The sequence below is a fragment of the Ranitomeya variabilis genome, chromosome 2 (genome assembly GCF_051348905.1).
Source record: "Ranitomeya variabilis isolate aRanVar5 chromosome 2, aRanVar5.hap1, whole genome shotgun sequence".
NCBI classification, from domain to species: domain Eukaryota; kingdom Metazoa; phylum Chordata; class Amphibia; order Anura; family Dendrobatidae; genus Ranitomeya; species Ranitomeya variabilis.
Genome location: NC_135233.1, coordinates 673,471,473 through 673,498,685, shown reverse-complemented (window position 1 = coordinate 673,498,685; position 27,213 = coordinate 673,471,473). Strand labels below are relative to the sequence as shown.

The following is a 27,213-nucleotide window of genomic DNA, read 5'->3' as shown; positions in this document are numbered from 1 at the left end:
TTTCATCAACCAAGGTATCATTTGAATCAGTATAATGGCGTCGACCTGACACTGCCTGTAGGTTACTGTGCACAATCCTGCTGCCAGGTTCCCTTTAACAATATCAACAAGATGTAAGAAAATATTCCTCACCTGTAATACTTGTATTCCACCTGAAAATAGGGAGTGACTGAAGTCATGTTGTAGTCCCAGTATAGCGTAGAATTAAAATTATATGATTTTTTCTGCAGGTTAAAAGGTTTTTCAACTGGAGAAAGAAAATAAATTGTTCATGTTAAAAACAAAAATGGTACACCAATCATAAATGCCATCAACAATCACATTTAAAGAAGACAACTAAGTAACACAGCCATAATGGTAACATACTTAAAGGAGTTGTCCAGGCAAAATTTTGCCCATGGGATGGGATATGTCAAATATAACAATCTCAGTCGTACTCGCCTACCAGCATATACCCAGATCTAGTGAAAGCTGCTCTGCGGTCTACGTAGAGAAAGGAAGCAGTGGTGTCACCGTTCCACCAGCCACCAAACAGCTGCGGCCTGTGATTGACTGCAGCAGTTTAACCCCTTCACCCTGGCCATTTTCCGCTTTTGCGTTTCTGTATTTTGCACCCTTTCTTCCCAGAGCCATAATTTTTTTATTTTTTTCCATCAATATGGCCATGTGAGGGCTTGGTTTTTGCGGGGCAAGTTGCACTTTTGAACGACACCATTAGTTTTACCATATAATGTACTGGGAAATGGGAAACAAATTCCAAGTACGGCGAAATTGCAAAAAAAGTGCGGTCCCACAGTTGTTCATCAAATGTGAAAACTGCCATTATGATTCTCCAGGTCATTACGAGTTCATAGACACCAAAGATGTCTAGGTTCCTTTTTATTTAAGTGGTGAAAAAAAAAATTCAAAGTTTGTTAAAGAAAAAAAAAAAGACCCTTAGGGTACGTGTCCACGGTCAGCTAACGCTGCGTGTTTGACCCTGCGCAGAGCTGCAGCGTCAAACACGCAGCGTCCAGATGTTCCAGCATAGTGGAGGGGATTTTATGAAATCCCGTCTCCACTATGCGTGGAAACACGCATCCGACTTCCCTGCGACTCCGGACATGCTGCGCGTCTCTTCAGATCGCAGCATGTCCGTTTACCTTGCGGGGACGCTGCGTCCCCGCAAGACATAACACAGGGCCCTATGGCGAGGGGTGCGATGATCCCGGATGTGTACAGTTAACACATCCGGCATCATCGCGTCCCAAAAGGGGGCGGGGATTAGCGCCGAGCGGCTTCGCCGCTCCGACAATACCGCCGGCCATCCTGAACGTGGACGCGCACCCTTAGGGTATGTGTCCACGTTCAGGATTGCATCAGGATTTGGTCAGGATTTTTCATCAGTATCTGTAAGCCAAAACCAGGAGTGGGTGATAAATACAGAAGTGGAGCATATGTTTCTATTACACTTTTCCTCTAATTGTTCCACTCCTGGTTTTGGCCTACAAATACTGATGAAAAATCCTGACCAAATCCTGACCAAATCCTGATGCAATCCTGAACGTGGACACATACCCTTAGCGTTTCCATTTTTCATGATCTGGGGCCGGGTTATTGCATTTTAGTGTAATGTTGCATAGACCAAAAAAAATAAAAAATTCTGGCGTTTTGATTTCTTTTTTCTTTACACCGCTTACCAATTGGATTAATTATTTTTGTATATTGATGTATCGGGCGATTCTGAATGCGGGGATACAAAATGTGTGTTTTTTTTAATTTATTTTGAATGGGGCTAATGGGGGGGAGGGGGATTAAACTTTTTTTTTTGTTTACTTTTTACTAGCGCCAATAGTCTCTACGGGAGACTAGAAGCTGCAGACCGCCTGTGTTACACAGAGCAGAGCTTCAGCCCTGCTGTGTGGCAGAAATGCTCACTTTCTATGATCGCCAACCGCTGTGCGACGCTCATAGCTTTCCATTTATAACAACCACGGTGATCTCCTGAAGACCTTGGGTTGTCATGCCAACCAATCGGTGACCCGCGGTCATGTGATAATGGCGCAGATGGGCAGGATTAATGATTTACTTCCGGCGCGATCATGTTAAATGCTGCTGTCTGAGATTGACAGCGGTATTTAACATGTTTATAGCGGTGGATGGATCGCGAATCCACCTGCGGCTGTTAGAGGCATATTTTAGCTGTTGAAATCAGCTGACATGTGCCGGAAAATATGTGGACTCAGCGCCAGAGCCCACATCAAAAGGGGAGACCCGACATGTGCAGTACATTCATGTCGTGAATGGGTTAAAGAAGCTCTCCCATGAAAATGCTTATCCTCTTAATATATTGCAGTCATCATATTATATAACATTGTGTACTTACAATTGCTCATTTTTCCTTTCTACCAGTATCGTAGCTACCTGGAGGCAGAGGGTACAGTCGCACTAGGCCCCACCGGTGTGCTGCACGCAGCTACAGTTAAACTCTGCGGCACAAGAGGGGTCTCCCTGCACAGCTGCTCCTTGTTCTATAGGCTATAGGTCGCTTTAGTCCTGTGTCCTACAGAATGGAGGGTTCAGAGTGGAGCGACTCAATGAAGTCATTACGTAGCGACATGTACAGGTCGTGATCCCGGCGGGGTGATGTCACCGTATTCGTGTGCCCAAGACCTGCCGGTGTCTGCTCTAGGACTGGCCGGGGAAAGGCAAGTATATGATGTTTATTTTTTCTTTTGAAATTGTGTAATAGCCATAATGTGTGGAGGCCCCGCAAAATTAGTGGGGGCTACTAACGAGTCCCCCATAAATAGTAAGGGCTACTGAGGGGGCCCCCCATAAATAATGGTGGCTACTAAGGGGAGGCCATGACACAGTGTGGGGGCTACTAAGGGGACATGACAGAGTCAGGGCTAATAAAGGGCAATAATACACAGTGGGGGCTACAAAAGGGTCCATGATACAGAGTGAGGGCTACTGAGGGGGGTCATCATACAGTACGGAGGCTACCGAGATGGCCATCATACAGTGTGGGGGCCATCAGTGTGAGGGCCATGGAACAGTTTGGAGGCTATTTAGGGGTCAGCATACTGTGTGGAGGAATTATATTGTGTATAGAAGAGCATCATACTGTGTAGAGGGGAGATGTACATGAGACTCGAGACATCATTCAATGTGAAGTGGGCACTTATTGTTATAAGGGCACTCTGGTTCTTGTGACTGTCAATGGGACACACAGGGGGCATTATTACTTTCTAGAGCAGATGCGGGTAAAGTGCAGCCCGCGGGCCACATCCGGCACTCTCTTGCCGTCTAAGTCCGGCCCGATCGAGACAGCCAAGGGGATGAAAACAGTGGCCCATGGTCCACACCGTGCCCGCTGGCTGTCTCCAAGGTCTATATCCACGCTGACTGCATTGGTGGAGGAGGGTCCTTGGGCCACTTCCTACACCAATCAGTGTGTGATGCAATGACGTCATTTCATTGGGTCAGCTGTGTACTGCGGAGAGTCAGCACACCAGAGACAACGAGACAGGAGCAGGAGCAGGAGCAGAGGGCCGGGGAATGGGACCAAGGGGAGTATGTGTTTGGTTTTTTTAAGTTATTTATGTATATGGGATGTTTGGCTGCACATGGGGAGGCTATGGGGGTCTTACTGTGAACATGGGGAACTATGGGGGTCTTACTGTGGACATGGGGAGGCTGTGTGGGGCTCATATGCAGGACATGGGGAGGCTGTGTGGAGCACATGTACTGGACATGGGGAGGATGTGTGGGGCTCATAAGCTGGACATGGGGAGGCTGTGTGGACCTCATAAGCTGGACATGGGGAGGCTGTGTGGGGCTCATATGCAGGACATGGGGAGGCTGTGTGGGGCTCATATGCAGGACATGGGGAGGCTGTGTGGGGCTCATAAGCTGGACATGGGGAGGCTGTGTGGGGCTCATATGCAGGACATGGGGAGGCTGTGTGGGGCTCATAAGCTGGACATGGGGAGGCTGTGTGGACCTCATAAGCTGGACATGGGGAGGCTGTGTGGGGCTCATATGCAGGACATGGGGAGGCTGTGTGGGGCTCATAAGCTGGACATGGGGAGGCTGTGTGGGGCTCATAAGCTGGACATGGGGAGGCTGTGTGGGGCTCATATGCAGGACATGGGGAGGCTGTGTGGGGCTCATATGCAGGACATGGGGAGGCTGTGTGGGGCTCATATGCAGGACATGGGGAGGCTGTGTGGGGCTCATAAGCTGGACATGGGGAGGCTGTGTGGGGCTCATATGCAGGACATGGGGAGGCTGTGTGGAGCTCATGTACTGGACATGGGGAGGCTGTGTGGGGCTCATAAGCTGGACATGGGGAGGCTCTGTGGACCTCATAAGCTGGACATGGGGAGGCTGTGTGGGGCTCATATGCAGGACATGGGGAGGCTGTGTGGGGCTCATAAGCTGGACATGGGGAGGCTGTGTGGGGCTCATAAGCTGGACATGGGGAGGCTGTGTGGGGCTCATATGCAGGACATGGGGAGGCTGTGTGGGGCTCATAAGCTGGACATGGGGAGGCTGTGTGGGGCTCATATGCAGGACATGGGGAGGCTGTGTGGAGCTCATGTACTGGACATGGGGAGGCTGTGTGGGGCTCATAAGCTGGACATGGGGAGACTGTGTGGGCCTAATATGCTGGACATGAGGAGGCTGTGGGGGCCTCATATGCTGGACATGAGGAGGCTGTGCGGGCCTCATATGCTGGACATGAGGCGGTGTGGGCCTCATACAATATATAAAAGGGGCTGTATTAAGGTTCAAACGGTATATAGGGTAATGTCGGCATACTTAATTCTGCTCAATATTGTGTGACATTATTTATAATTATTATATTAATAATTAGATGTTGATATTAATATTGAGCTTAATTCATTTCAGCCTATTGGTTCAGCCCTCAACAACAGTCACAGTCTCTCATGTGGCCCCTCGGGAAAATTAATTGCCCACCCCTGTTCTAGAGGGCAAAATGTGGGCACTGTTTTCTAGGGCACTGGCATAGGGCATTACTATATTATAGAAGTTTGTTTTACCAGCTAGAAGGCACCCAGGATAAGGAGTTTGCATAGGTTGGGGATAGATTTTGTGACGGTGCTGGAAATGTGAGAAGTCAGATGTGTCTTTGTTGTAATCTCTGCAGATTAGTCCTGGCTGGAAGAAGTTGTGGTGGTCTGGACCAGTTGGAAAAGAAGGGAAAAGTGAATGACCACCAGAAGGAACGTCATCGGTAACTCACCATCAATAACTGTACTATAATCTCTTACATGTTCTGCAGCACTGGTATCTACCACTATATGGTCACCATATTGCATTAATATGAGTATTGGTCTTTGTATAGACATTTTTTTTTTCTTTTTTAGTAACAGTGCGGCCACCTGCTGAGGTTCTCCCACATCCACTATTAGAGAGTGCCACTGTAGTTGGCCAAGTTAGAAAGTTTGCGCCCCCTCCCTTGCAAAGTGAATAAAAACTTTGATGGGTGTGCTTCTTTAGGATCGCTGTAGATTTTGACCTGAAAATTTAATTTTAAATCTGAATGCAATATTTTATGATAAAGCTTGCCACTTGCAGTTCATTGAATAATGTTGCCTGCTTTTAGAATAAAATATGTGCTGCTCAATGTACTGCTAAACAATACAACTGTATACAAATTTATAGTGTAGTGTTCACACAGCATGGAACAATCACCAAGATGCTCCTGGCATGGTTCACTATTCTTTATTGAAATATGATCAGAGTAATGAGAGTCACTAAATATAGAGGGGGTTTCCAAACCTTACTGCTCTACAGTTGCTATATGCTGCGTTGCTGCTATATGTGACACTGTGTGTAGGCCATCTCTTCTAATGAAGTTAACCACCTTTTAAAAGACAGTTCTCACTTCAGTATAGATAATGAAAGTTGTGTCTAAAAAATATTATAGATGGTATATACCGTAGTTTAATGGTGCTGTCCAGGGAAAAAAATGGTATCTGATTACTGTACCGCCAATACCTGTGTTTATTATCAGATCGGTTTTATGAAATAACTAAACTAACTAAAAAAAATAAAAAATAGTTAAAAAGTAGCAATGTTCAAAGTAAACTGCATGTACAGCAAACTGACCCTTCTGAATGAGTGCCACCAGCTATAATAGCCTTGTACCCAGTAATACAAGAGATTATTAGTGTTCCACGATTACTATGCCATCAGATTTCTGAGGTTCTATCTCGCCTATGAAGTCTCACACCTCTGTTATACTAACCATAACACCTCCTCACAGCAAGGTGCTAAATTGTGGTTAGCACTCAAAAAGGAAAAGATTGTGTGGCTGGAGACATTATTTTCTACTACAGTGAATAGTTACTGAAGAAACGTAAAAAAAAAAAGGAAAGTGAAAACAACTGGTGGTAAATTGTCACTGTTGTGGGTTTTGGTGTGAAGCCATAATGGTAAAACACTACACCTAGAAACAAAGGGTAAAAGTGAACTGGTCTAGACTGAAGAAAACGCTAGATGAAAATTAGGTCTCCTAGATGCCCGCTATGCCTAATGCACTGGAATAAGTGCACAAAGGTGCAGTTCTGGTAATGCACCAAAAATATACATCGAAAACATATTAGACTAGATGCGGTTTTTGTTTACTGTGTATATGCATAGACACACAAGTACACAATGCTGGGCAAAAGTTATAGGCAGGTGTGGAACAAATGCTGCAAGGAAAGTATGCTTCAAGAAGAGAAGCAATAGTTGTTCACTTTTATTAATTAACAAACTAAAAAGTGTATGAACAAAAGAAAAATCAAAATCAAATCAATATTTGGTGCGACCACCCTTTACCTTCAAAACAGCATCAAAGTATCAACACTTGTAGGTACACTTGCACCCAGATTCTGAAGGGGTTCCAAACATCTTGGAGAACTAACCACAGATCTTCTTGTGCAAATCATTGTCTCTTCATGTAAACCCAGACAGACTAAATTATGTTAAAATTAGGGCTCGGTGGGGCCCCTTCCAGGATTCATTGTTCTTCTTTACACTGAAGATAGTTATTATAAGGAATCTGTCCCCAGGATTTTGCCACCTAATCTGAAATCAGCATAGAAACAGCAGAGAAAACAGAGATTGTATCACAAGCAGTCCAGAAAGTGATACATCCCTGAAATCACTGCACCTACATCATGCTGCTCTCAAATGGGGTAGCAAAAACCTACTGACAGATTGGCTTTAATGACATTAGCTGTGTGTTTGGGGTCACTGTCCTGTTGCAAAATAAATTTGGAGACAATCAGAAACCTCTCTGGCGGCATTGCATGATGAATAAGTATCGGCCTGTATTCCTCAGCATTAAGGACACCAATAATCTTGACCAAATTCCCAAGACCATTTCAGGAAAAAAAATCCACAAACATGCAAGAAACCTACACCATGCTGCTTGCAGACACTCATTATTGTACCGCGCTGCAGCCCATCAGCGAACACACTATTCTTCTGTTTTAACAGCCCAGAACGATTGCTGCCATTTTTTTGCACCCCAGTTCGTATGGTTTTGAGTATAGTTGAGTTCTCAACATTCATTGCTAAGAAATACAGGCAGATACTTATCTGTCAAGCAGTACTATCAGGGAGGCATCTGACTGGCTCCAAATTTATTTGGCAGCATGACAACCCCAAACATACAGCCAATGTTCTTTAGGCCGCTTTCACACGACCGGATATTTCCGGTACCGGAAAAGATGGTACTGGAGATATCCGTATCGGTGTGTGTAATATTTGCGGCACGTGTGGCAACCATGTGCGGAATCAGTACCACACGGACGGCCCGCAGGAAAGAAGCACTACAGTAAGCACTGTTCCCCGGCGGCAGGTGCCGAAGACGGCTCTCATCATTCTCCCCTGCTCTGACTGCGATCGGCGCGAGCAGAGGAGAATGATGAGAGTTACATGAAAGTCCGACTGCAGGTGGGGGCTTTTGGGACTCTTACTCCCATCACTCGACACATGCTGCCGTTAATAACAGCGACAGCAGGAGCGGATGATCGGGGTATTCCTCAGCCGCCGCCTGCGATATAACGAAACAAATGAAAGAAAATCCCAGCATGTGTTCCCCCCCCTATTTTCTTTAACCAACCAAGCAAAACTCACAGCTGGGGGCTTCCTAATTCCACAGAAGCCCTCGATCTCCTAACCAGCGGTGACATCATCACTGATATTTTCCCACGGTCCGGAGGTCATCGAAGTTCAGCCCCAGCCTCGATGATGTCACCGCTGGTCAATGATACCACCACTGGTCAATGGTGCTACGCTCTCAGCAGCTCATTCACCAGTGGTTTTCAGCCTGGACGGTCGCATCTTGGCACCGTCCAGGTTGAAAACTATTTAGACCTCAGATATGGATTACGGCGTGGGACAGAACGACGGACAGACATGACATATTGTTAGTTTTTTTATTTTACTTTTATTACAGGTGATCTAGAGCTTCGGTAGAATTAGGCGAGGTCGTAAGTATGGTTTAATTGAGATTATTAAAGGAGTCTGTGTCATTTTTCAATTAAAAGACTTTATTCTGGCTGTGTCTTTATTTATCATATAACTATAAGATTAGTAATGGAGAGGTGTCTTATAGACACCTCTCCATTACTAAGCTGTGGGCTTGATGTCACCTGACAATACTAAGGTGACATCAACCCCACAAATATCAACCCCACTTGCCACCGCTACAGGGCAAGAGGGAAGATCCGAGCAAAGCGCCAGAAATGGCGCATCTAATAGGTGGCCAGCTGTGGGTTGTTGTTTTTACTTCCTGGAAAAGTTCCTTCTAAGGGCTAATATTCACCTGTGTTTAAAACAGACGAGTGCAATCCAATAAAGAAAAAAAAAAAAAAATGGATTGCACTCTGACTAATGTTAGTGAATGATTCTGTGTTCATCTGTGATTTTTTTTTCCTCAGCTTGGATCGCACAGAAAAAAAAAAGCAGCATGCTGCGAGTGGCAGCGTATATCAGTCAACTCGCCAATGCTAGAAAGATGTAATTGAGATATATAATTAGTGCAGTGCGTCTGTAGCAACCAGCTGAGGGAAAGCAGACAGCTGGGGGCAGATGTTTATAGTCTGGAAACGGCGTAATAAACATGGAGCCTCCCAGGCTATTAATATCAGTTTACAGCATTAAACAAGGGTTGGTCCAAAAAAAAAAAATCAAATAAATAATGACGTGGGGTCCCCCCTATTTTTAATAAGCAGCATAGGCAAGGCAGTCATCTCTCGAGATCTAGGTGCCGAGATCTCCATCTGCGCATGCACCGTCCCCGGCAGCCATTTTCCCCAGAGTCCACTGCATAGTAAACCATGTAAGTGCGGGGGCTCTGGACTTTCACAAACTGTTGGCAAAGCTGTCGCAGCATCGAACAACCGCAGCAGAGCAGCGCACATCCGATCACCCCCTCATCCCAGCCTGCAGCAACGCTCCACTCTTGCCTCCTCCAGCAGCGACCCTGGAACCCCGCTTCACTGCAGCCACCACTCCCGGTAAGCAATAAGACGCATGGATTATAAGAAACACCATCATTTTATTTAAAAAAAAGGGTTTTTTTTTTCTTGTTTCTCTCCTCAAAATTTAGGGTGTGTCTTATAATTTGCAAAATACTGTACTTTATAACAGCTTGAAAAATGATTTTAGAATGCGAAATGTTGTCCTACTGAAATGTATGTTCAGTAAATGCACTTACTATTTGGTTGGGGTTCCTTATGCATCAATTATTGCATCAATGCGGTGTGGCATGGAGATGATCAGCCTGTGGCACTGCTGAGGTGTTATAGAAGCCCAGGTTGCTCAGATAGCAACCTTCTGCTCGTCTGCATTGTTAGGTCTGGTGTCTCATCTTCCTCTTGATAATACCCCATAGATTCTCTATGGGGTTAAGGTCAGGCGAGTTTGCTGGCCAATCAAGCACAGTGATACTGTTGTTTTTAAACCAGGTATTGATACTTTTGGCCGTGTGGACAGGTGCCAAGTCCTGATGGAGAATTAAATTTCCATCTCCAAAAAGCTTGTCAGCAGAGGGAAGCATGAAATGCTCTAAAGTTTCCTGATAGACGGCTGTGCTGACTTTGGTCTTGTTAAAACACAGTGGACAGTGCTGAGCTGCAGGATTCTGGTAATTCCGGGAAAAGAAAAGAGAAATACCATCCATACGCTAACCACAGCCTGTCCGAGTAAAGCTTGGTTCTTAGTAATGAGGTAGCCTGTTGCAATTTCATGCCAACTGTGGTTAGCATGAAATGCATGAATCTGCTGACATCTTCTATTTATTTGTGTCCCATGATGAAACAGGAGGACTACCACATGAAAATTAAATTCAAGATACCAGGCTCAGAAATTGTAAATTCACAGACCCCGTCTGACTCAACTCTTTAATGAGTTGTAGTAGCAGACAACTGTGTGCTGCGAGGATTCGCTGGTTTCTGACCCAAGAGCGGACAGTATGTATCAGTTATACATACTCCCGGCCAGTGGGCGCTGCCTCGCTTCCATACATTGGCCACAAACGTGTGAACAAATAACATGTAAATGAGGCCTAGGTGACACATCCTTGGAATCAGGCACTCTTGAGATACATTATGCTGTTCTCAGATTTCATAGTAAAATCCTGCTCACAGATTCTCCTAAAATAGCAAAAAAATAAATAGCTTACAGAAAAAAAAATTGTTTTCTGTCATCATATTCTAAGAGCCTACCCTTCCCATTTCCAATTCATTAAATAAAGCGGTCATGATTGATAATGCAGCCACCACCAGTAGTGTATGGAGGGGGCCAAGCACCTGATCTCACTACCTAAATAAAGTGCGCTCATCCGCTGTACATGTACAAAGGATGTTGCCAAGAGGTTAAACAGTAAAGGAATGTAAAAATAAAAGAATGGTTCTAATTGCAATGATTTTCCACACCATATGCACCAAATTAAAGAAAAAATCTAAATAATAAAAGTCTTAGGCCATGTTCACACGATCCTGTTTTTGATCCTTTTTTTTTCAGGTCCTTTTTCCATGCAGGGTACAGTACAATGTTACGCTATGGAAAACAAAAACCGCTGTGCCCACTATCCTTTTTTTCTCAGGCAAATCCGCGCGGATTTGCCTGCAGAAAAAAAGAAGTACCATGTCACTTCTTTCTGCGGATTCAGCTCCTGTTTTCAACAGGCACCAACAGGAAAGTGCTGTTGAAAACCCGCAGAGGAATCTGCAGAAGAAACTGCAGGAAAATCAGCAGTGCAGTTTTGCACTGCGGGTTTTCCAAATCAGGACCTGAAAAAAAAAGGATCAAAAAAAGGATCGTGTGAACATAGCCTTAATGGAGAAGAGCCTAAGTCTAATGGAGGCAACAGAAACAGAGTTGCACAAAGAAAATCAGCAACATGCAAAATAAGGGCTTCAAAAACTATTGCACAGAGTTGTCTAAACATGATGAAATAAAACAGTTACACACCGTTTGCTGCACTGTTCCAAGAAAATGTAGGACATTGTGTCAAAACAATATAACTTCCTGATTTGCACTGATTTCAGCTATGTCAGATGCCTAATAGCAATTTGCATAGGACAGCAAAGGAAATTACATGGTAAACAAGTTTTCTAAGTATTTAGTATTCTATCAATCCAACATCCCAATCCTTAATTTGCTTTTTCACTCCTTCACTCACAAGGCTTGCAACAGCCGTAGTATAAGGCTATGTGCACACAGAGCGTTCTTGCAGCATTTTTTCCCAGTGGAAATGGGCCAAAAACTCTATGGAATCCTTATGCAAGCTAATTCAATGACAATCCTAAAGTGTTGTGCACATGATCGGTAAATTTCCTTAAAGGGAACCTGTCACCCCCAAAATCGACGATGAGCTAAGCCCTCCAGCATCAGGGGCTTATCTACAGCATTCTGTAATGCTGTAGATAAGACCCTGATGTATCCTGAAAGATGAGAAAATAGGTATTAAGCTTACCGTTAATTATGTTTCCAGGAGTCCATCCTGACAGCACTATGGAGGACGTCCTCCTCCCCCTTGCTGGGACAGGAAACACACGAGAGTTTAAAAGGTCCGGTCCCACCCCCATTCCTCAGTGTTGTAACAAGAACCGCCTCAAGGGAGATGCAAAAAAATAATATTTAATAGTAAAGAACATAACCACATATATTATGAACATATTACATCATATGTTAGGAACATTCTACGGACATGTCATGCTCATGTTATCAAACATAGTTATATTAACAGGGAGGGAATTACCCGTGCTGTCAGGATGGACTCCTGGAAACATAATTAACGGTAAGCTTAATACCTATTTTCCAGGACGTCATCCTGACAGCACTATGGAGAGTACCAAAGCACCTCCTCAGGGTGGGATTACCGCTTGGAGAACTTTTCTCCCGAATGCAGTATGTTGACCGGACAAAACATCAAGTTTATAATGTTTGCAAAAGGTATTCGCACTAGCCCATGTAGCGGCCTTACAAATCTGCTCTAGAGAGGCGCCCGCCCTCTCAGCCCAAGAAGTAGCCATCCCTCTAGTGGAGTGCGCATGAAGACCTTTTGGAGGAGGGATGCCCTCTGACTGATAAGCCTCAGAGATCACAGAAGTGATCCAGCGAGCAATGGAGGCCTTAGAGGCCTTTTTTTTCCTGAGAACAGCCGGGATTAGAGCTAGAGGAGGGAAAGCATACGAGAGGGGCTCCGTCCACCTCTGGCTTAGGCCATCTATCCCTTCCGGCAGATCTTGAGGGTTCAGCGAGAAGAACCTTGAGACCTTCGAGTTTCTCCTGTTTGCGAAGAGGTCTATACTGGGAGTGCCCTAACGCCGGCACAGCTCCTGAAAGATGTCCTGGTTGAGTTCCCACTCTGTCTCATGTGTCCCTTGCAGGGACAGGAAAAACACTGAGGAATGGGGGTGGGACCGGACCTTTTAAACTCTCGTGTGTTTCCTGTCCCAGCAAGGGGGAGGAGGACGTCCTCCATAGTGCTGTCAGGATGACGTCCTGGAAAAAGAGGTTATATTATACTCACCCAGGGGCGGTCCCGCTGCGGTCCGGGTCCGATGGGCGTCGCGATCCGATCTGGGGCCTCCCATCTTCATACGATGATGTCCTCTTCTTGCCTTCATGCTGCGGCTCCAGCGCAGACGTACTTTGTCTTCCCTGTTGAGGCAGAGCAAAGTTACTGCAGTGCGCAGGCACCAGCCTCTCTAACCTTTCTTGGCGCCTGCGCACTGCAGTACTTTGCTCTGCCTCAACAGGGAAGACAAAGTACGTCTGCGCCAGAGCCAAAGAATGAAGACAAGAAGAGGACGTCATCCTATGAAGATGGGAGGCCCCAAATTGGACCGCGACGCCCATCGGACCCGGACCGCAGCGGGACCGCCCCTGGGTGAGTATAATCTAACCTCTTTTTCTCATCTTTCAGGATACATTGGGGGCTTATCTACAGCATTACAGAATGCTGTAGATAAGCCCAAGATGCTGGTGGGCTTAGCTCATCGTCGATTTTTGGGGTGACAGGTTCCCTTTAAGTATATGCAGTACGTTTTTTTCCTGCAGCATGTCAATTCTTTGTGCGTTTCAGCAGCCTTTTTCACCCATTGACTTCAATTGAGTCAGTCTAATCCGCAGCATAGAAATGTTTCCAGATTTGCTGAGTTTTTGTTTGCGTCTGACCAGCTTCCTATGTTTCCCACGCTGTCATCTGTGTGACAGTGTGGGAAACACTCACAATAGAAAAAATAGCAGCATCCAGTCCAGGTGAAAAAAAATGAAGAAAAACTTTATTCTGTCATCATACAAGGTTTCGACAGGTATTGGTCTTTATCAAGTATACTTGATAAAGACCAATACCAGTCGAAACGTTATATGATGCAGAATAAAGTTTTTCTTCATTTTTTTTTTCACCTGGACTGGATGCTGCTATTTTTTCTATTGAGTACTTGTCCAATTGGGTCTGTGGACTTTGAGCGTGAATCCTAATATTATCTGATGTGCTGTTGGCTGTTGCTTTTTTCTACGTAGCGTGGGAAACACTGGCGCAGTGGTTCTGATGGAATGATGAGACTACTGCTCCCATCGGGCTACGTCTGCTGTCACTGATAACAGTGACAGCAGGTGCCGCTGATGGGAGCGCAGTCTCATCTGCAGGTGCATGCGCTCATTGTTAAAAAAAAAAGTTAAATAATTACATACATATTGTGAGGCAGTGACCCCTGTTACAGCTAGGGTGCGCTGTTTGGGCTCCCCAGAATGTGCATGGAGGCGTAGTGAGGCCATGAGGGGGTATTGCAGTTGCAGGTATAGCTGTGATTGCAATGGTGAAGCAGTGACCAATGTCACAGGTAGGGGTCGCTGTGTGTTCTCCCCAGGTTGTGCATGGAGACGTGTGAAGTCCATAAATGTGCATGGCAGTCACAGGCATAGCGGTGACTGCAATGCAGTTTAATAATAATAAATAAGGTTAGCCTTGGACATGTTATTGTCCAAGACAGATGTAGGGAAAACTGGCTCTGGAATGTGTATTTTGAAACTGACAGCAGTGTGTTGTGGTACAGTCCATTTCATGTCCGGTCTGGGTTTTCCATGTGGCAGGAAGCCACAGGTTTTCTATGTTAAAAGCCCTGCAGGAAAAAGGTTAGTGAGATCTGAGTAAGTCTGAGGGAGTGCTTAGTGTGTCTCAGGTGTGTCAGGGCCAGAGTGAGGCCTGGCAACCTGCAGCATACACAGTGGTGCTGCTGTCCACGATGACTGGTCAGGGATGTGCCAGAAGGAATGACTGGCGTGTGTCACAGCTGCAGACAAGAGGATGTCAAGGTCTGTGTTCGGCTGTGAGTAGAGACTGATACAGCGGTACAGGACACCCACGGGAACTAGTCAGAGGAGGACTAGCATGTGTAGTGACTGCCATCTAAAGGATGCTGTGTACTATGAAGTGCTATGAACTGGTGTGAATGGAACACTGATAATATGCACTGAAGTTATATGCATTTGTGTGGATTGGAACCTTTTCTGTGTGAAGATAACACATTAAAGAGACTTATGTTTGAACTTTGTGGGTCACAGCACCGTACGCAGTGAAGAGGCAACCAGTGCATTACAATATTCAAATAAAAACCTATTATACTGACCAAACACTAAATCCCCAACGCCCTTGTCTCCTAGAAAAAATGTAAAATAATAAACCACCATATACTTAGCTGTCCGCCGTAGTCCACGTAATCCCGAGTGTCCCACAAAGATCTCACGTGTAGGACAGTCACATCAGGAGATGTGACTACTCTACCCAGCCACCGGCGATAACACTGACAGGAGGTAATTGCTCCCACAGTGTATCACTGAGCTGCCATGAGTTCATCAGTTGATCCTGTGTGCTCACTTAAGGCACCGCAGCATAAGAACTTTCTCACTGCAGCTCAGAGGGAACGATTACCTCCTGTCAGTGTATCGACGGCTGTCTTCAGCAGTGACTACTCTCAAAGTCATCAGGATCGTTGTGGGACATTATGGATTATCTTCTCTGTGGACAGGTGAGGAATATTGTGGAGTTCTTTTTTTTTGTTGGAGACGTTGGCGTCGGTGGATTAGGCGTTCAGTGAGTATGGTTTAATTTAGATTCATTAAAGGAGTCTGTGTCATTATTTCATATAAATGACTTTATTCTGAGTTTCTGTTTTTTATACACTATGGGGTTACTAATGGATAGGTCTTATAGATGCCTCTCCATTACTAACCAGTGGGCTTGATGTCACCTGACAATACAAAGATGGAATGAACACCACTTACCACCAATAAAGGGCAAGTGGGAAGAGCGAGATTTGGCGCATCTTATAGATGCACCTTTTCTGTGGCGGCTGAGGGCTGATGTTTTTAGTCTGGGAGGGGACCAATATCCATGGTCTCTTCCTATGCTATTAACATTAGTCAGCAGCTGTCTTCCTAGCCTTTCCTGGTTAGATTTTATAGGGGGACCCTATGTCAATTTTTTTCTGGGGTCCCCCTGTAAACTAGCCAGTAAGGCTAAGCTAACAGCTGTGAACTGATATTAATAGCCTGGGAACCTTTATGGCTCTTGGCTCCTTCCCAGAATATTAACAGCACATCAGCCCTCAGCCATCGTCTTTCCCTCTGTTGGTTATTAAGATTATGCGAGAGCCCACACAATTTTTTTTTCCATTTTTCTTTAAAATTAACAGTTGCTGTCTCGGGACAGCTTATGTACATTCGTTCTGTTACATAGGCTGGTAAAAATGTGTTAGTGTTCACTTATCCGCTTAGTAATGAGGGTGTCAAGCTGACACCTTTTCATTACTAAGCCTAGAGCTAGGTGTCAATGACAGCTGCTGACACCAAGCTCTAATCCAATTTCCCTGATGCCACTGCATCAGCATAAAAAAGGTGGTGCTGAACCAAGAAATTACATCACAAATCTTTTTTTTTAAATATATTTATTTAGCTAAAAAAAAGCCTTCATTGCTGTACAAAAACGCATACAAAAATGTGGCAAAAACGCACGTTTTTGCTGCAGTTTTTTTCCTGCCAAGAGATGCAGAAACCTTGCAGAAATTTCTGCAAGCTAATACTCAACGTGCGCACATAGCCTAAAGCCTCAATCACCCAGCATAGAGGGCTGTGTGCCCTGCCATCCCATGCCCTGCCAGGTGCTTCATCTATATCTACTATATAATTGCCTAAGGGTACTTCCGTCTGTCCTTCTGTAACGGTTATTCGTTCGCTGATTGGTCTCGGCAGCTGCCTGTCATGGCTGCCGCGACCAATCAGCGACGCGCACAGTCTAGAAAAAAATGGCCGCTCCTTACTCCCCGCACTCACTGCCTGGCGCCCGCATACACCGCTCACACAGGGTTAATGCCGGCGGTAACGGACCGCGTTATGCCGCGGGTAACGCACTCCGTACCGCTGCTATTAACCCTGTGTGTCCCCAACTTTGTACTATTGACGCTGCCTATGCGGCATCAATAGTACAAAATATAATGTTAAAAATAATAAATAAATTAAAAAAACCTGCTATATTCACCCTCCGCCGCCTTTCTCGCTCCTCGCCACGCTCTCCGGACCGCTCCATTACAAGCGTCAGCTTGCGGTGAGGTCCCGTCCCAGGGCTGGTGTGTGGCAAAGACCTGCCGTGACGTCACGGTCATGTGACCGCAACGTCTTCATAGGTCCTGCTCCCACCAGCCCTGGCACTTGCAATGGAACTCGGCTTCAGGAAAATGGCCGCCGCAATCTCGATCTGCGCACGCGCGGCATCCCGCGGCCATTTTCCTGAAGCCGAGCACTACCATCTGCACAGGATCCCAGGAAGAGAAGAGGCAGGACGCAGAGGAGCAGCGACAAGAATGGTGAGTATGATACACTACAAGGGGCCCTCGGATCGTTAGGTGAGTATGTTTATTTTTTATTTTTTGGACCTGTCACATACGTGCCTCGGTAATATACTACGTCACTGGGCAATATCCTACGTGGCTCTGCTGTATACTACAAGGCTGGGCAATATACTACAAGGCTGGGCAATATACTACGTGGCTCTGCTGTATACTACGTGGCTGGGCAATATACTACGTGGCTGGACAATATACTACAAGGCTGGGCAATATACTACAAAGCTGTGCAATATACTATGTGGCTCTGTGCAATATACTACGTAGCTGCGCAATATCCTACGTCGCTGTGCTGTATACTAGGTGGCTGGGCAATATACTACGTGGCTGGGCAATATACTACGTCGCTGGGCAATATACTACATGACTGGGCAATATACTACATGACTGGGCAATATACTACGTAACTGGGCAATATACTACGTGGAGATGCATATTCTAGAATACCCGATGCGTTAGAATCGGGCCACCATCTAGTATATATATAATTGTCTAAGAGGTACTTCCGTCTTTCTGTCGGCAACTTCCGTCACGGAAATCCCGCGTCGCTGATTGGTCTCGCCAGCTGCCTGTCATGGCTGCCACAACCAATCAGCGACGGCCACAGTCAGATTAGTCCCTCCCTACTCCCCTGCAGTCAGTGCCCGGCGCCCGCATACTCCCCTCCAGTCACCGCAAATACAGGGTTAATGCCAGCGGTAACGGACCGCGCTCCGTTATCGCTGCTATTAACCCTGTGTGTCCCCAACTTTTTACTATTGATGCTGCCTATGCAGCATCAATAGTAAAAAGATGTAATGTTATAAATAATAATAATAATAAAAAACCTGCTATTCTCACCCTCCGTAGTCCGCCCAGGCGCGCTTAGCTGCCGCCATCTTGCGTTCCCAGAGATGCATTGCGAAATTACCCAGAAGACTTAGCGGTCTCGCGAGACCGCTAAGTCATGTGGGTAATTTCGCAATGCATCCTGGGAACGGAAGATGGCGGGAGCCGCGTGCGCATCGCCAGAGCTTCGCTGGATCCCGGCGGGTGAGTATATAACTATTTTTTATTTTAATTATTTTTTTAAACAGGGATATGGTGCCCACACTGCTGTATACTACTTGGGCTGTGTTATATACTGCGTGGCTGCTATATACTACGTGGCCGGTGTTAGATACTATGTGGGCTGTGTTTTGTACTGCGTGGGCTGTGCATAAATTACATGGCCAGTGTTATATACTACGTTGCCTGTGTTATATACTACGTCACCTGTGTTATATACTGCGTGGCCGCTATATACTGCGTGGGCTGTGTTATATAGTACGTGGGCTGTGTTATATACTATTTGGGCTGTGTTATATACTACGTGGCCAGTGTTATATACTGCGTGGCCTGTATTAACGCATCGGGTATTCTACAATATGTATGTATGTATGTATGTATGTATGTATGTATGTATGTATGTATGTATGTATGTATGTATGTATGTATTTATATAGCAGCCACATAGTATATAGCACAGGCCAAGTACTATTTGTCTGCTATATACTACATGGCTCCTATATACTACGTGGCATGTGCTATATACTATGTGGCTGCTATATACATGCACACATACATACATATTCTAGAATACCCGATGCGTTAGAATCAGGCCACCATCTAGTGTAGGAAATATTCTCCCTTAGATTCTATAGTGGAGATATGAAACAGACTAAAACAATAAAAATTACTGACTTTTTATCTAGCGCTTCAAAACAATCAATGCTGCTATGGGATTTGTTGCTATGGGGAACAAAGTTTTTATTTTATAATATGTTCTCCAATGATCCGTGACACAAAACATAACAAGGGGAACTCATCTTAGCCCCTATGACACTTTTCTGGCATAAAACAAAATTATAAACTATGGCGCCGTTTTTACACCATAATTTGAACCATTTTTTTTTTTACTTTTCATTCCTCATTGCATTTTTTTAAGTGGGTGTGACTTTATTAAAGGGGCGAGGCCAAACATATCCCAAGAGATTTACTAGAATTTACGTGGAATAAAAATGGACCGCAATCAGACCAATGTTATTCAGTGGAGTAGTGCAGATGAGTGCGGAGAGAGAAGAAAAAAAAAGCGCAGCATGCACTAGTCTCTTCCGTAAAACGGATTATTCTATTGCTGTGAAAAAGAAAAAAAAAGAAAAAAAATCAGATGCCACACACAGAGCAGTGAAGGAAAATGCTAATGAAAATTTCAAATAATGAGCATTTACGGTACCTTTAAATACTATTTCATATATGTTATGATCAATTTTTATGAACATCTAGGGTACGCCCCAACGTTGCGAAAAAAAACAGCGGATTTTCTAGTGGGAATATTAGTAGCATTTTACAGTACCAGAATTCTGTGTCAGATTTTAAAGGGAATCTGTCAATAGAATCAACCCTTCGATGATGTCTATATGAGCATGTACATCATAGGATGCTGAATAAAATGATACCTTGATATCTGTGATCTGATGTCTTATTCTTATATGTACGGTAAATAAGCTGTTAAGATCTATGGCCCAGATCCGATCTCTGAGAAATTGACTCCAGAGCTTATGCTAAATTATAGGTGGCGTTACCAGAGTGAGACATGTAGAACAGGAGAGCAGACCGTCAGCTATTACATGTCTCACACTGGTAACGTCCTCTTTCATTTAAAATACACTCTGGAGGCAAATTCTCAGGAAGATCTATGTCCGGCCCATAGCCCTGAACAGCTCACTTACATAAAAGAAAAGGGCCAAGATCCACGAACGCCTGAAGGAGCCCTTAACTGGAACGTGTTTTTGCAACAATATTCCTGATGTATTTCGTACCCGTCTTGTAGATCAGTTTGTGCGTTTACACTGGGCAATCATCTTTACAATTACCGGGAAAAGAACAATTGTAACAACAAGCACGCGTAGGAAGGGCTATACGACCTGAGGATTACAAGGTACTGTGTGGGTGCAGCCTGTAATATGAGTGAAGGAGTTAGAACAAGGAAGTCACTTGGCCTAAAAAAACAGTTGCCTGATCCATTCACAACTAAATATGTATCAACTTAAGAGAAAAATGAGGAAGTGTTGAGAAAAACATCACATAGATTACCAAACATTACACAGCAAAGCCAGAAATCCCCTACGTGTCAACTGACAAGGGCACCAACAATGAATGTAACAGTGAGATATACATGACAGAGGTTGTGCAGCTTTTATCAAAGTCCTGACCGGAGCGCCACAACGTTTCATGTAACATACCACAGCTTTATATCTATGGTCCTATATACGTGGGTCACTGTGTATTCCAGTATGTGTTTCTAATAGACACCATGCACATTGGATAAAAGCCATCTATCTTGTATAAAAAAAGATTAACGGACTCAAGGACTGGTCAGTTGGCTCCTTTTGTTTGCCGGGCAAATAGATCTCTCACAGAGAACCCCAGGAAATCTTAGTCAATACGACAAAAATCAAAAAGCCATTATATTCCCCAAAAAGCAAAGTACAGTGTTCCCATTTAAAGAAATCATTGACTCACAGAATAAAGTCAATATGTAAAATAAACAGCAATGTAAATGCTGAAAAGGAAAATTAAAAAAAATATGATTTTTTTTTTAATTTACCATAAGTAATATGCATCAATGAGTGTTACCAATGAAAACTACAGCATGTCCCATGAGAAATCAAATGGAAAACTGAAAAACCTATGGACATGCCAACACAAAAACATTTATGTCCTTATAGTGCAAAACAGATAAGTGAAAAAAATATTAATTTGATAACCCAACACATAATGGAAACACATTGTACGTGCAGCATGGTAAACGGTATACGATTTAAAGCGTAGTAAAGTGGGTGGACCTAGAAATCAGAAGAGGTGCACAAGGTGCTGGTATATAAGCACCGGCAAAGTAAGTATACACTGCCCTAGTCCAGCTGCCAGGGAGTTCCGACATGGACACGAACCAGAGTCCTGCGAATGGTTTTGCTTAACTCTAGTTAATATAAGTAAATCAATACATGTAGCCCAAAATGGTGCCAGTGGGACATACTTCTTCCGCAAAAAAAAAAAAGTACTAGCTTCCTGCAGTTAGGCAGCAGGGAGCCGGCTGTCAATCAGCATCTTGTCTGCAGCCACACTCCATAAGTAGAGCAGAGCAGAAGAGAATCCGCTACTCTGCTGACGAGACATCAGCGGAAGCCGCTGTGGCCGGTCTGTGCTGGCAGAGATCTGCGCCGAACACAGCCGGCAGGTAGGTAGCAAACACCTGCCTGTTTTCTTTTTACGACGGAGCTAAAACTAAGGGTATGCGAGGACGATAAGTAAACGTTGCGGGTTGGATGCTCCATACTTATGCAACTTCCAACCACCAGCGGCCAGATGTTACAGCATAGTAGATGGGATTTCAAGAAATCCCATGCCCACTATGCGTGAACCGGTCCCACAGATCACCGGTTGAGCCGGACATGTGGGGCGTCTTTCCAGACAGCAGCATATCTATTTATCTTGTGAATATCACCCGCCCAATGTATAGGATGCACTGATTCCGCACGGTTCAGTGAACACAGAGGATTCACCTACGTTCAATGGACAGTGGCACTTTGGATGCAGTGGACATGTGCTGCAAATACCTGATTGTGTGCCCATACCCCAAGTGGTGAATAAACCATTTACGGTAACTGGTGCAATCGTGTGCAACAACTGTTTCAGCACCCATTAGTCACCCTGAGATATAATGTTACCTCAGAATTGACAATTTTGATCATCACGGATCAATTCTGGCAAATTGTAGAGTTGCTTATTTTCACGTGTACCATTGATTAATGAAAGAAAAATTAATACGGCAGTTACACTTTATTAATAACAGATTCAGGCAACATTTTAGATACAAACGGAAGGGGGATAGAGACAACCAGCACTAAGTAGTGCTATAAAGCCCCCCACCGGTAAAGAAAGCCAACTCCATAAGGATTAAATGAAATAAGGAGAAAACTAGGAGTGTATGGATATTTTAAATAGTAGAAAAATGCTTTATTTAAATACATATAATTAACAAGCTTTGTAGCAAAATGCAAAAAAGCACAAAAAAGTACATGATGAATATATTAAACAAGGATGTTAAAAAGGAGTGGGTAACCCCCAGTGTGCACTCACGAGGAAACCACCAAGATAGGGTTAAATATTGTGAAGACAGCTGCTCCAAGACACCTCTATTGCTATAGTAGCACCAAACGCACCATGTGGTGTGTAATGAATGGTTAGGATTTACATTAGAAAGAGAGCAGCGCTTACCCTGAGAGGAACCAAGTGAGGCACACCGGTTGGGGTCCACCAAACGCGACCCCCAAAGAAAAATTAATACGGCAGTTACACTTTGTTGTACACAGATGATACTTTTCTATAATCTAAATATATATATATATATATATATATATATATATATATATATATATATATATATATATATATATATATATATATATATATATATATATATATATATATATATCTCAAAAATATAAAGGGAGCACTTAAACAACAGAATATAACTCCAAGTAAAACAAACTTCTGCGGAATCAAACTGTCCACTTAGATAGCAATACTGTTTGACAATCAATTTCATGTGCTGTTATGCAAATGGAATAAACAGACGGAAATTATTGGCAATAATCAAGACACAATAAAGGAGTGGTTCTGCAGGTGGGCACCACAGACCACATCTCAGTATCAATGCTTTCTGGCTGATGTTTTGGTCACTATTGAATGTTGGTTGTGCTTTCACACTCGTGGTAGCATGAGACGGACTCTACAACCCACACAAGTGGCTTAGGTAGTGCAGCTCATCCAGGATGGCACATCAATGCGAGCTGTGGCAAGAAGGTTTGCTGTATCTGTCAGTGTAGTGTCCAGAGGCTGAAGGTGCTACCAGGAGACAGGCCAGTACACCAGGAGAAGTGGAGGGGGCCATTGGAGGGCAACAACCCACCAGCAGGACCGCTACCTCAGCCTTTGTGCAAGGAGAAACAGGAGGAGCACTGCCAGAGCCCTGCAAAATGAACTCCAGCAGGCCACAAATGTGCATGTGTCTGCACAAATGGTTAGAAACCGACTCCATGAGGATGATCTGAGTGCCCGATGTCCACAGATGGGGGTTGTGCTCACAGCCCAACACCGTGCAGGACACTTGGCATTTGCCACAGAACACCAGGATTGGCAAATTCGCCACTGGCACCCTGTGCTCTTCACAGATGAAAGCAGGTTCACACTGAGCACATGTGACAGAGTCTGGAGACGCCGTGGAGAGCGATCTGCTGCTTGCAACATTCTTCAGCATGGCCGGTTTGGAAGGATCAGTAATGGTGTGGGGTGGCATTTCTTTGGAGGGCCGCACAGCTCTCCATGTGCTCACCAGAGGTAGCCTGACTGCCATTAAGTACCAAGATGAGATCCTCAGACCCCTTGTGAGACCTTATGCTGCTGCTGTTGGCCCTGGGTTCCTCCTAATGCAGGACAATGCCAGACCTCATGTGGCTGGAGTGTGTCAGCAGTTCCTGCAAGATGAAGGCATTGAAGCTATGGACTTGGATGCCCGTTCCCCAGACCTGAATCCGATTGAACACATCTGGGACATCATGTCTCACACCATCCACCATCGTCACGTTGCACCACAGACTGGCCAGGAGTTGGCAGATGCTTTAGTCCAGGTCTGGGAAGGGATCTCTCAGGAGACCATCTGCCGCCTCATCAGGAGCATGCCCAGGCATTGTAAGGAGATCATACAGGCACATGGAGGCATAAAACACTACTGAGCATCATTTCCTTGTCATGAGGCATTTCCACTGAAGTTGGATCAGCCTGTAGTTAGATTTTCCACTTTGGTTTTGAGTATCATTCCAAATCCATACCACCATGGGATATTCATTTTGATTACATCGATAATTGTTGTGTTTTATTGTTCTGAACACATTCCACTATGTAGTGAATAAAAATTTGCAACTGGAATATTTCATTCAGAGACATCAAGGATGTGGTATTTTAGTGTTCCCTTTATTTTTCTGAGCAGTGTATGTACAGTATGTGCATATACTGTGTATATATATATATATATATATATATATATATATATATATATATATATATATATATATATATATATATATATATATATATATACACACACATATACACACACACACACACGAAGAGCTAAGTACGATGTATCTTACACGAGAACATAAGTATACATACATGGAAATTACACTTTTCCATACTGTGCTACGTAACCGTACATACACAGGTGATACTTTTCTGGCCTGCTGTGTATATACACACACATAAGAAAATATTCTACACGTACGCACACTTGTATACAGTACAGGCCATCTCCACACACGTACATCTGGGTAGTGCACTGTAGAAAAGCCTCATCCACATATACACTAGTATAAATATACCTACACGGAGGAGAGACCTGTCTATATGACAGCACATTAGTGTGCACACATGGAGATGGCTTTCTTCTACACCACATACCTCTATGTGAGAGCTATTCGCTATACCCACGACATAAGCTGGCAGTGATGTGTGCCCGCTCTCAGGCCTGTGAACGTGACATATGGACATAGCAGGACATTACTAGGCACAGACTTCACCCACCACCCAGCTACATGAAACCCATAAGCAGGTCTCCCCCCGGGCACCGCAGTCTGTTACCTGGCATGGGTCCGCTGGTGGGCCTAGCACCAGCCGCCAGAGCTGTGAGGGCAGCCAGCAGCAGGCCAGGCAGGCTCCGGGTCAGGATGGCATCCATAGCTGAGGGCTGCAGCGCGTTATGTCAGGAACAACCCACGTAATTAAAGCCTATGGTGATTCCCTAGACCTGAGCGCTGTGGGCATAGGCTTCCGAGGCGGCGGCTCCCGGCTCACGTCCAATACAAGGAGGCCTCCCACATCCAGCATTACGGCCTCCCACATCCAGCATTACGGCCTCCCACATCCAGCATTACGGCCTCCCACATCCAGCATTACGGCCTCCCACATCCAGCATTACGGCCTCCCACATCCAGCACTCCCACATCCAGCTGACGGCTCCCCACAAGGCTGGGCCTTCCCTAATGTTTCCCTCAGCTCAGTCCTGACTCCTGCCGCAATGCTTGGCATTATCACGCCCCGTGTGGCATAATGAGTGGCATTTCCCTCCCGTGCCCACATGTGGACGTACACGCCGAAGGCCTGGGCTTCCCCTGCAGCAGGACCGAGGGTGGAGAACAGACGTGTGTTTGGGAAAGAACCAGCTCCCATTCTACCCTGAATAGGTTAATGTTAAAGGATCTCTTCTGATGTTGCCAGCAGGCAGTCTGGTCAGGAGGGGCCACAGACAGAATTGGGCCCCTGTGTAAGAACGTATATGGGCCCTTTACAGTCCACAAGCTCCTCAATGCACCATTGCTCCTGCTTTGGAGGGGATAGTGGCCCCCTTACCTCCTGGGTACCTGAGTTTGGAAGAGACAGGGCACCATCAGCCAGGGGCGTGCAAAGACATCATGGGGTCCCATAGCAGAATTTCTAGTTGCCCCCCAAAAAATTAAATGAATGTCGGGATCGCTGAAAAGCATAGCTTACAACTTTCCAGTCTTTACATAGTAACTTTCCTCCTGCTGTAGTCCTAGATTTCATTGCCCCCATAAAGTATGATGCCAACAAAAGTACACCCCAAACACAGTATGATACCCCCATGGTGAATTCCTCTACATGCACAGTATAATGACCCTACTGCACCCCACCTCAACTGCCAAGGCAAAGTATAGTGATCCCAACACAGGTATCATCCCCAACGGTGACCCCCACACAGCCCTCCTTGCAGTATAATGGGCTTATATATTATAATAGCCCCACACTGTATAATGGTTGGCAGTAGCCCTCCAAATAGTACAATAGACCCCACACAGTTTGATGGACCCCACACAAACCTTCACACTGTATAATTGCTTGCACACAGTGTAATGGTCAATCCTCATAGTATAATGTGGCCCCCCAAATCATCCATATGATATAATGCACCCCCCATAATCCTCTATATAGTATAATGCACTCTCAATGGTCCTTCATAGAATATAATGCACTCCCCCTAATCCTCCATACAATATAATGCATTCCCCATAATCCTGCATACAATACAATACACCCCCCATGGTCCTCCATACGCTATAATGCACTGGCCATGGCCCTCCATACAATATAATGCACCCCCATGGTCCTCCATACAATATAATGCACTCTGTATTGTCCTCCATACAATACAATGCACCCCCAATGGTCCTCAATATAGTATAATGCACACCCCATGCTACTCTATACAGTATAATGCACCCACCATGGTCCTCCATACAATATAATGCACCCCATGATCTTCCATACAGTATAATGCACTCCCCTTTGTCCTCCATACAATAAAATGCACCCTCCATGATCTTCCATACAGTTTTATGCACTCCCACATGGTCCTCAATACAAGATAATGCACCCCCCCCCCTTGGTTCTCTATCAGGGGCTGGCACTTTTCGGCTTGGGAGGCAATCACAAGGCAGTGGCCCTCGAGTTGCAGTCACCCACCTTTGCACTACTTATCTCTGGCTACTGCATTAAAGCAACAAGGATAACAGGCTTTAAAAACAGGCTTGTACATAGAAATATAAATAGAATGGAGCTTGCTGCATAGATATGGGAAGCTGCCTACATAGATACAAGAAGGACGGATTACTACCTAGATAAGGGAGCAGAACCGACC

At 44.9% G+C, this 27,213-nt stretch overlaps 1 protein-coding gene across 1 annotated transcript in view; it reads right to left on the bottom strand.

Annotated features, from left to right (window-relative positions):
• Nucleotides 1-25,725, bottom strand: part of IFNGR1 (interferon gamma receptor 1) — a 67,327-nt gene extending 41,602 nt beyond the window's left edge. The window contains exons 1-2 of the mRNA XM_077289264.1: nt 25,140-25,725; nt 133-247 (exon numbers count right to left, since the gene is read on the bottom strand). Coding sequence (XP_077145379.1) covers nt 133-247; nt 25,140-25,236 — 212 coding nt within the window. The 5' untranslated portion in view covers nt 25,237-25,725. The remainder of the gene's footprint in view (nt 1-132; nt 248-25,139) is intronic.
• Nucleotides 25,726-27,213: the final 1,488 nt, after the last annotated feature.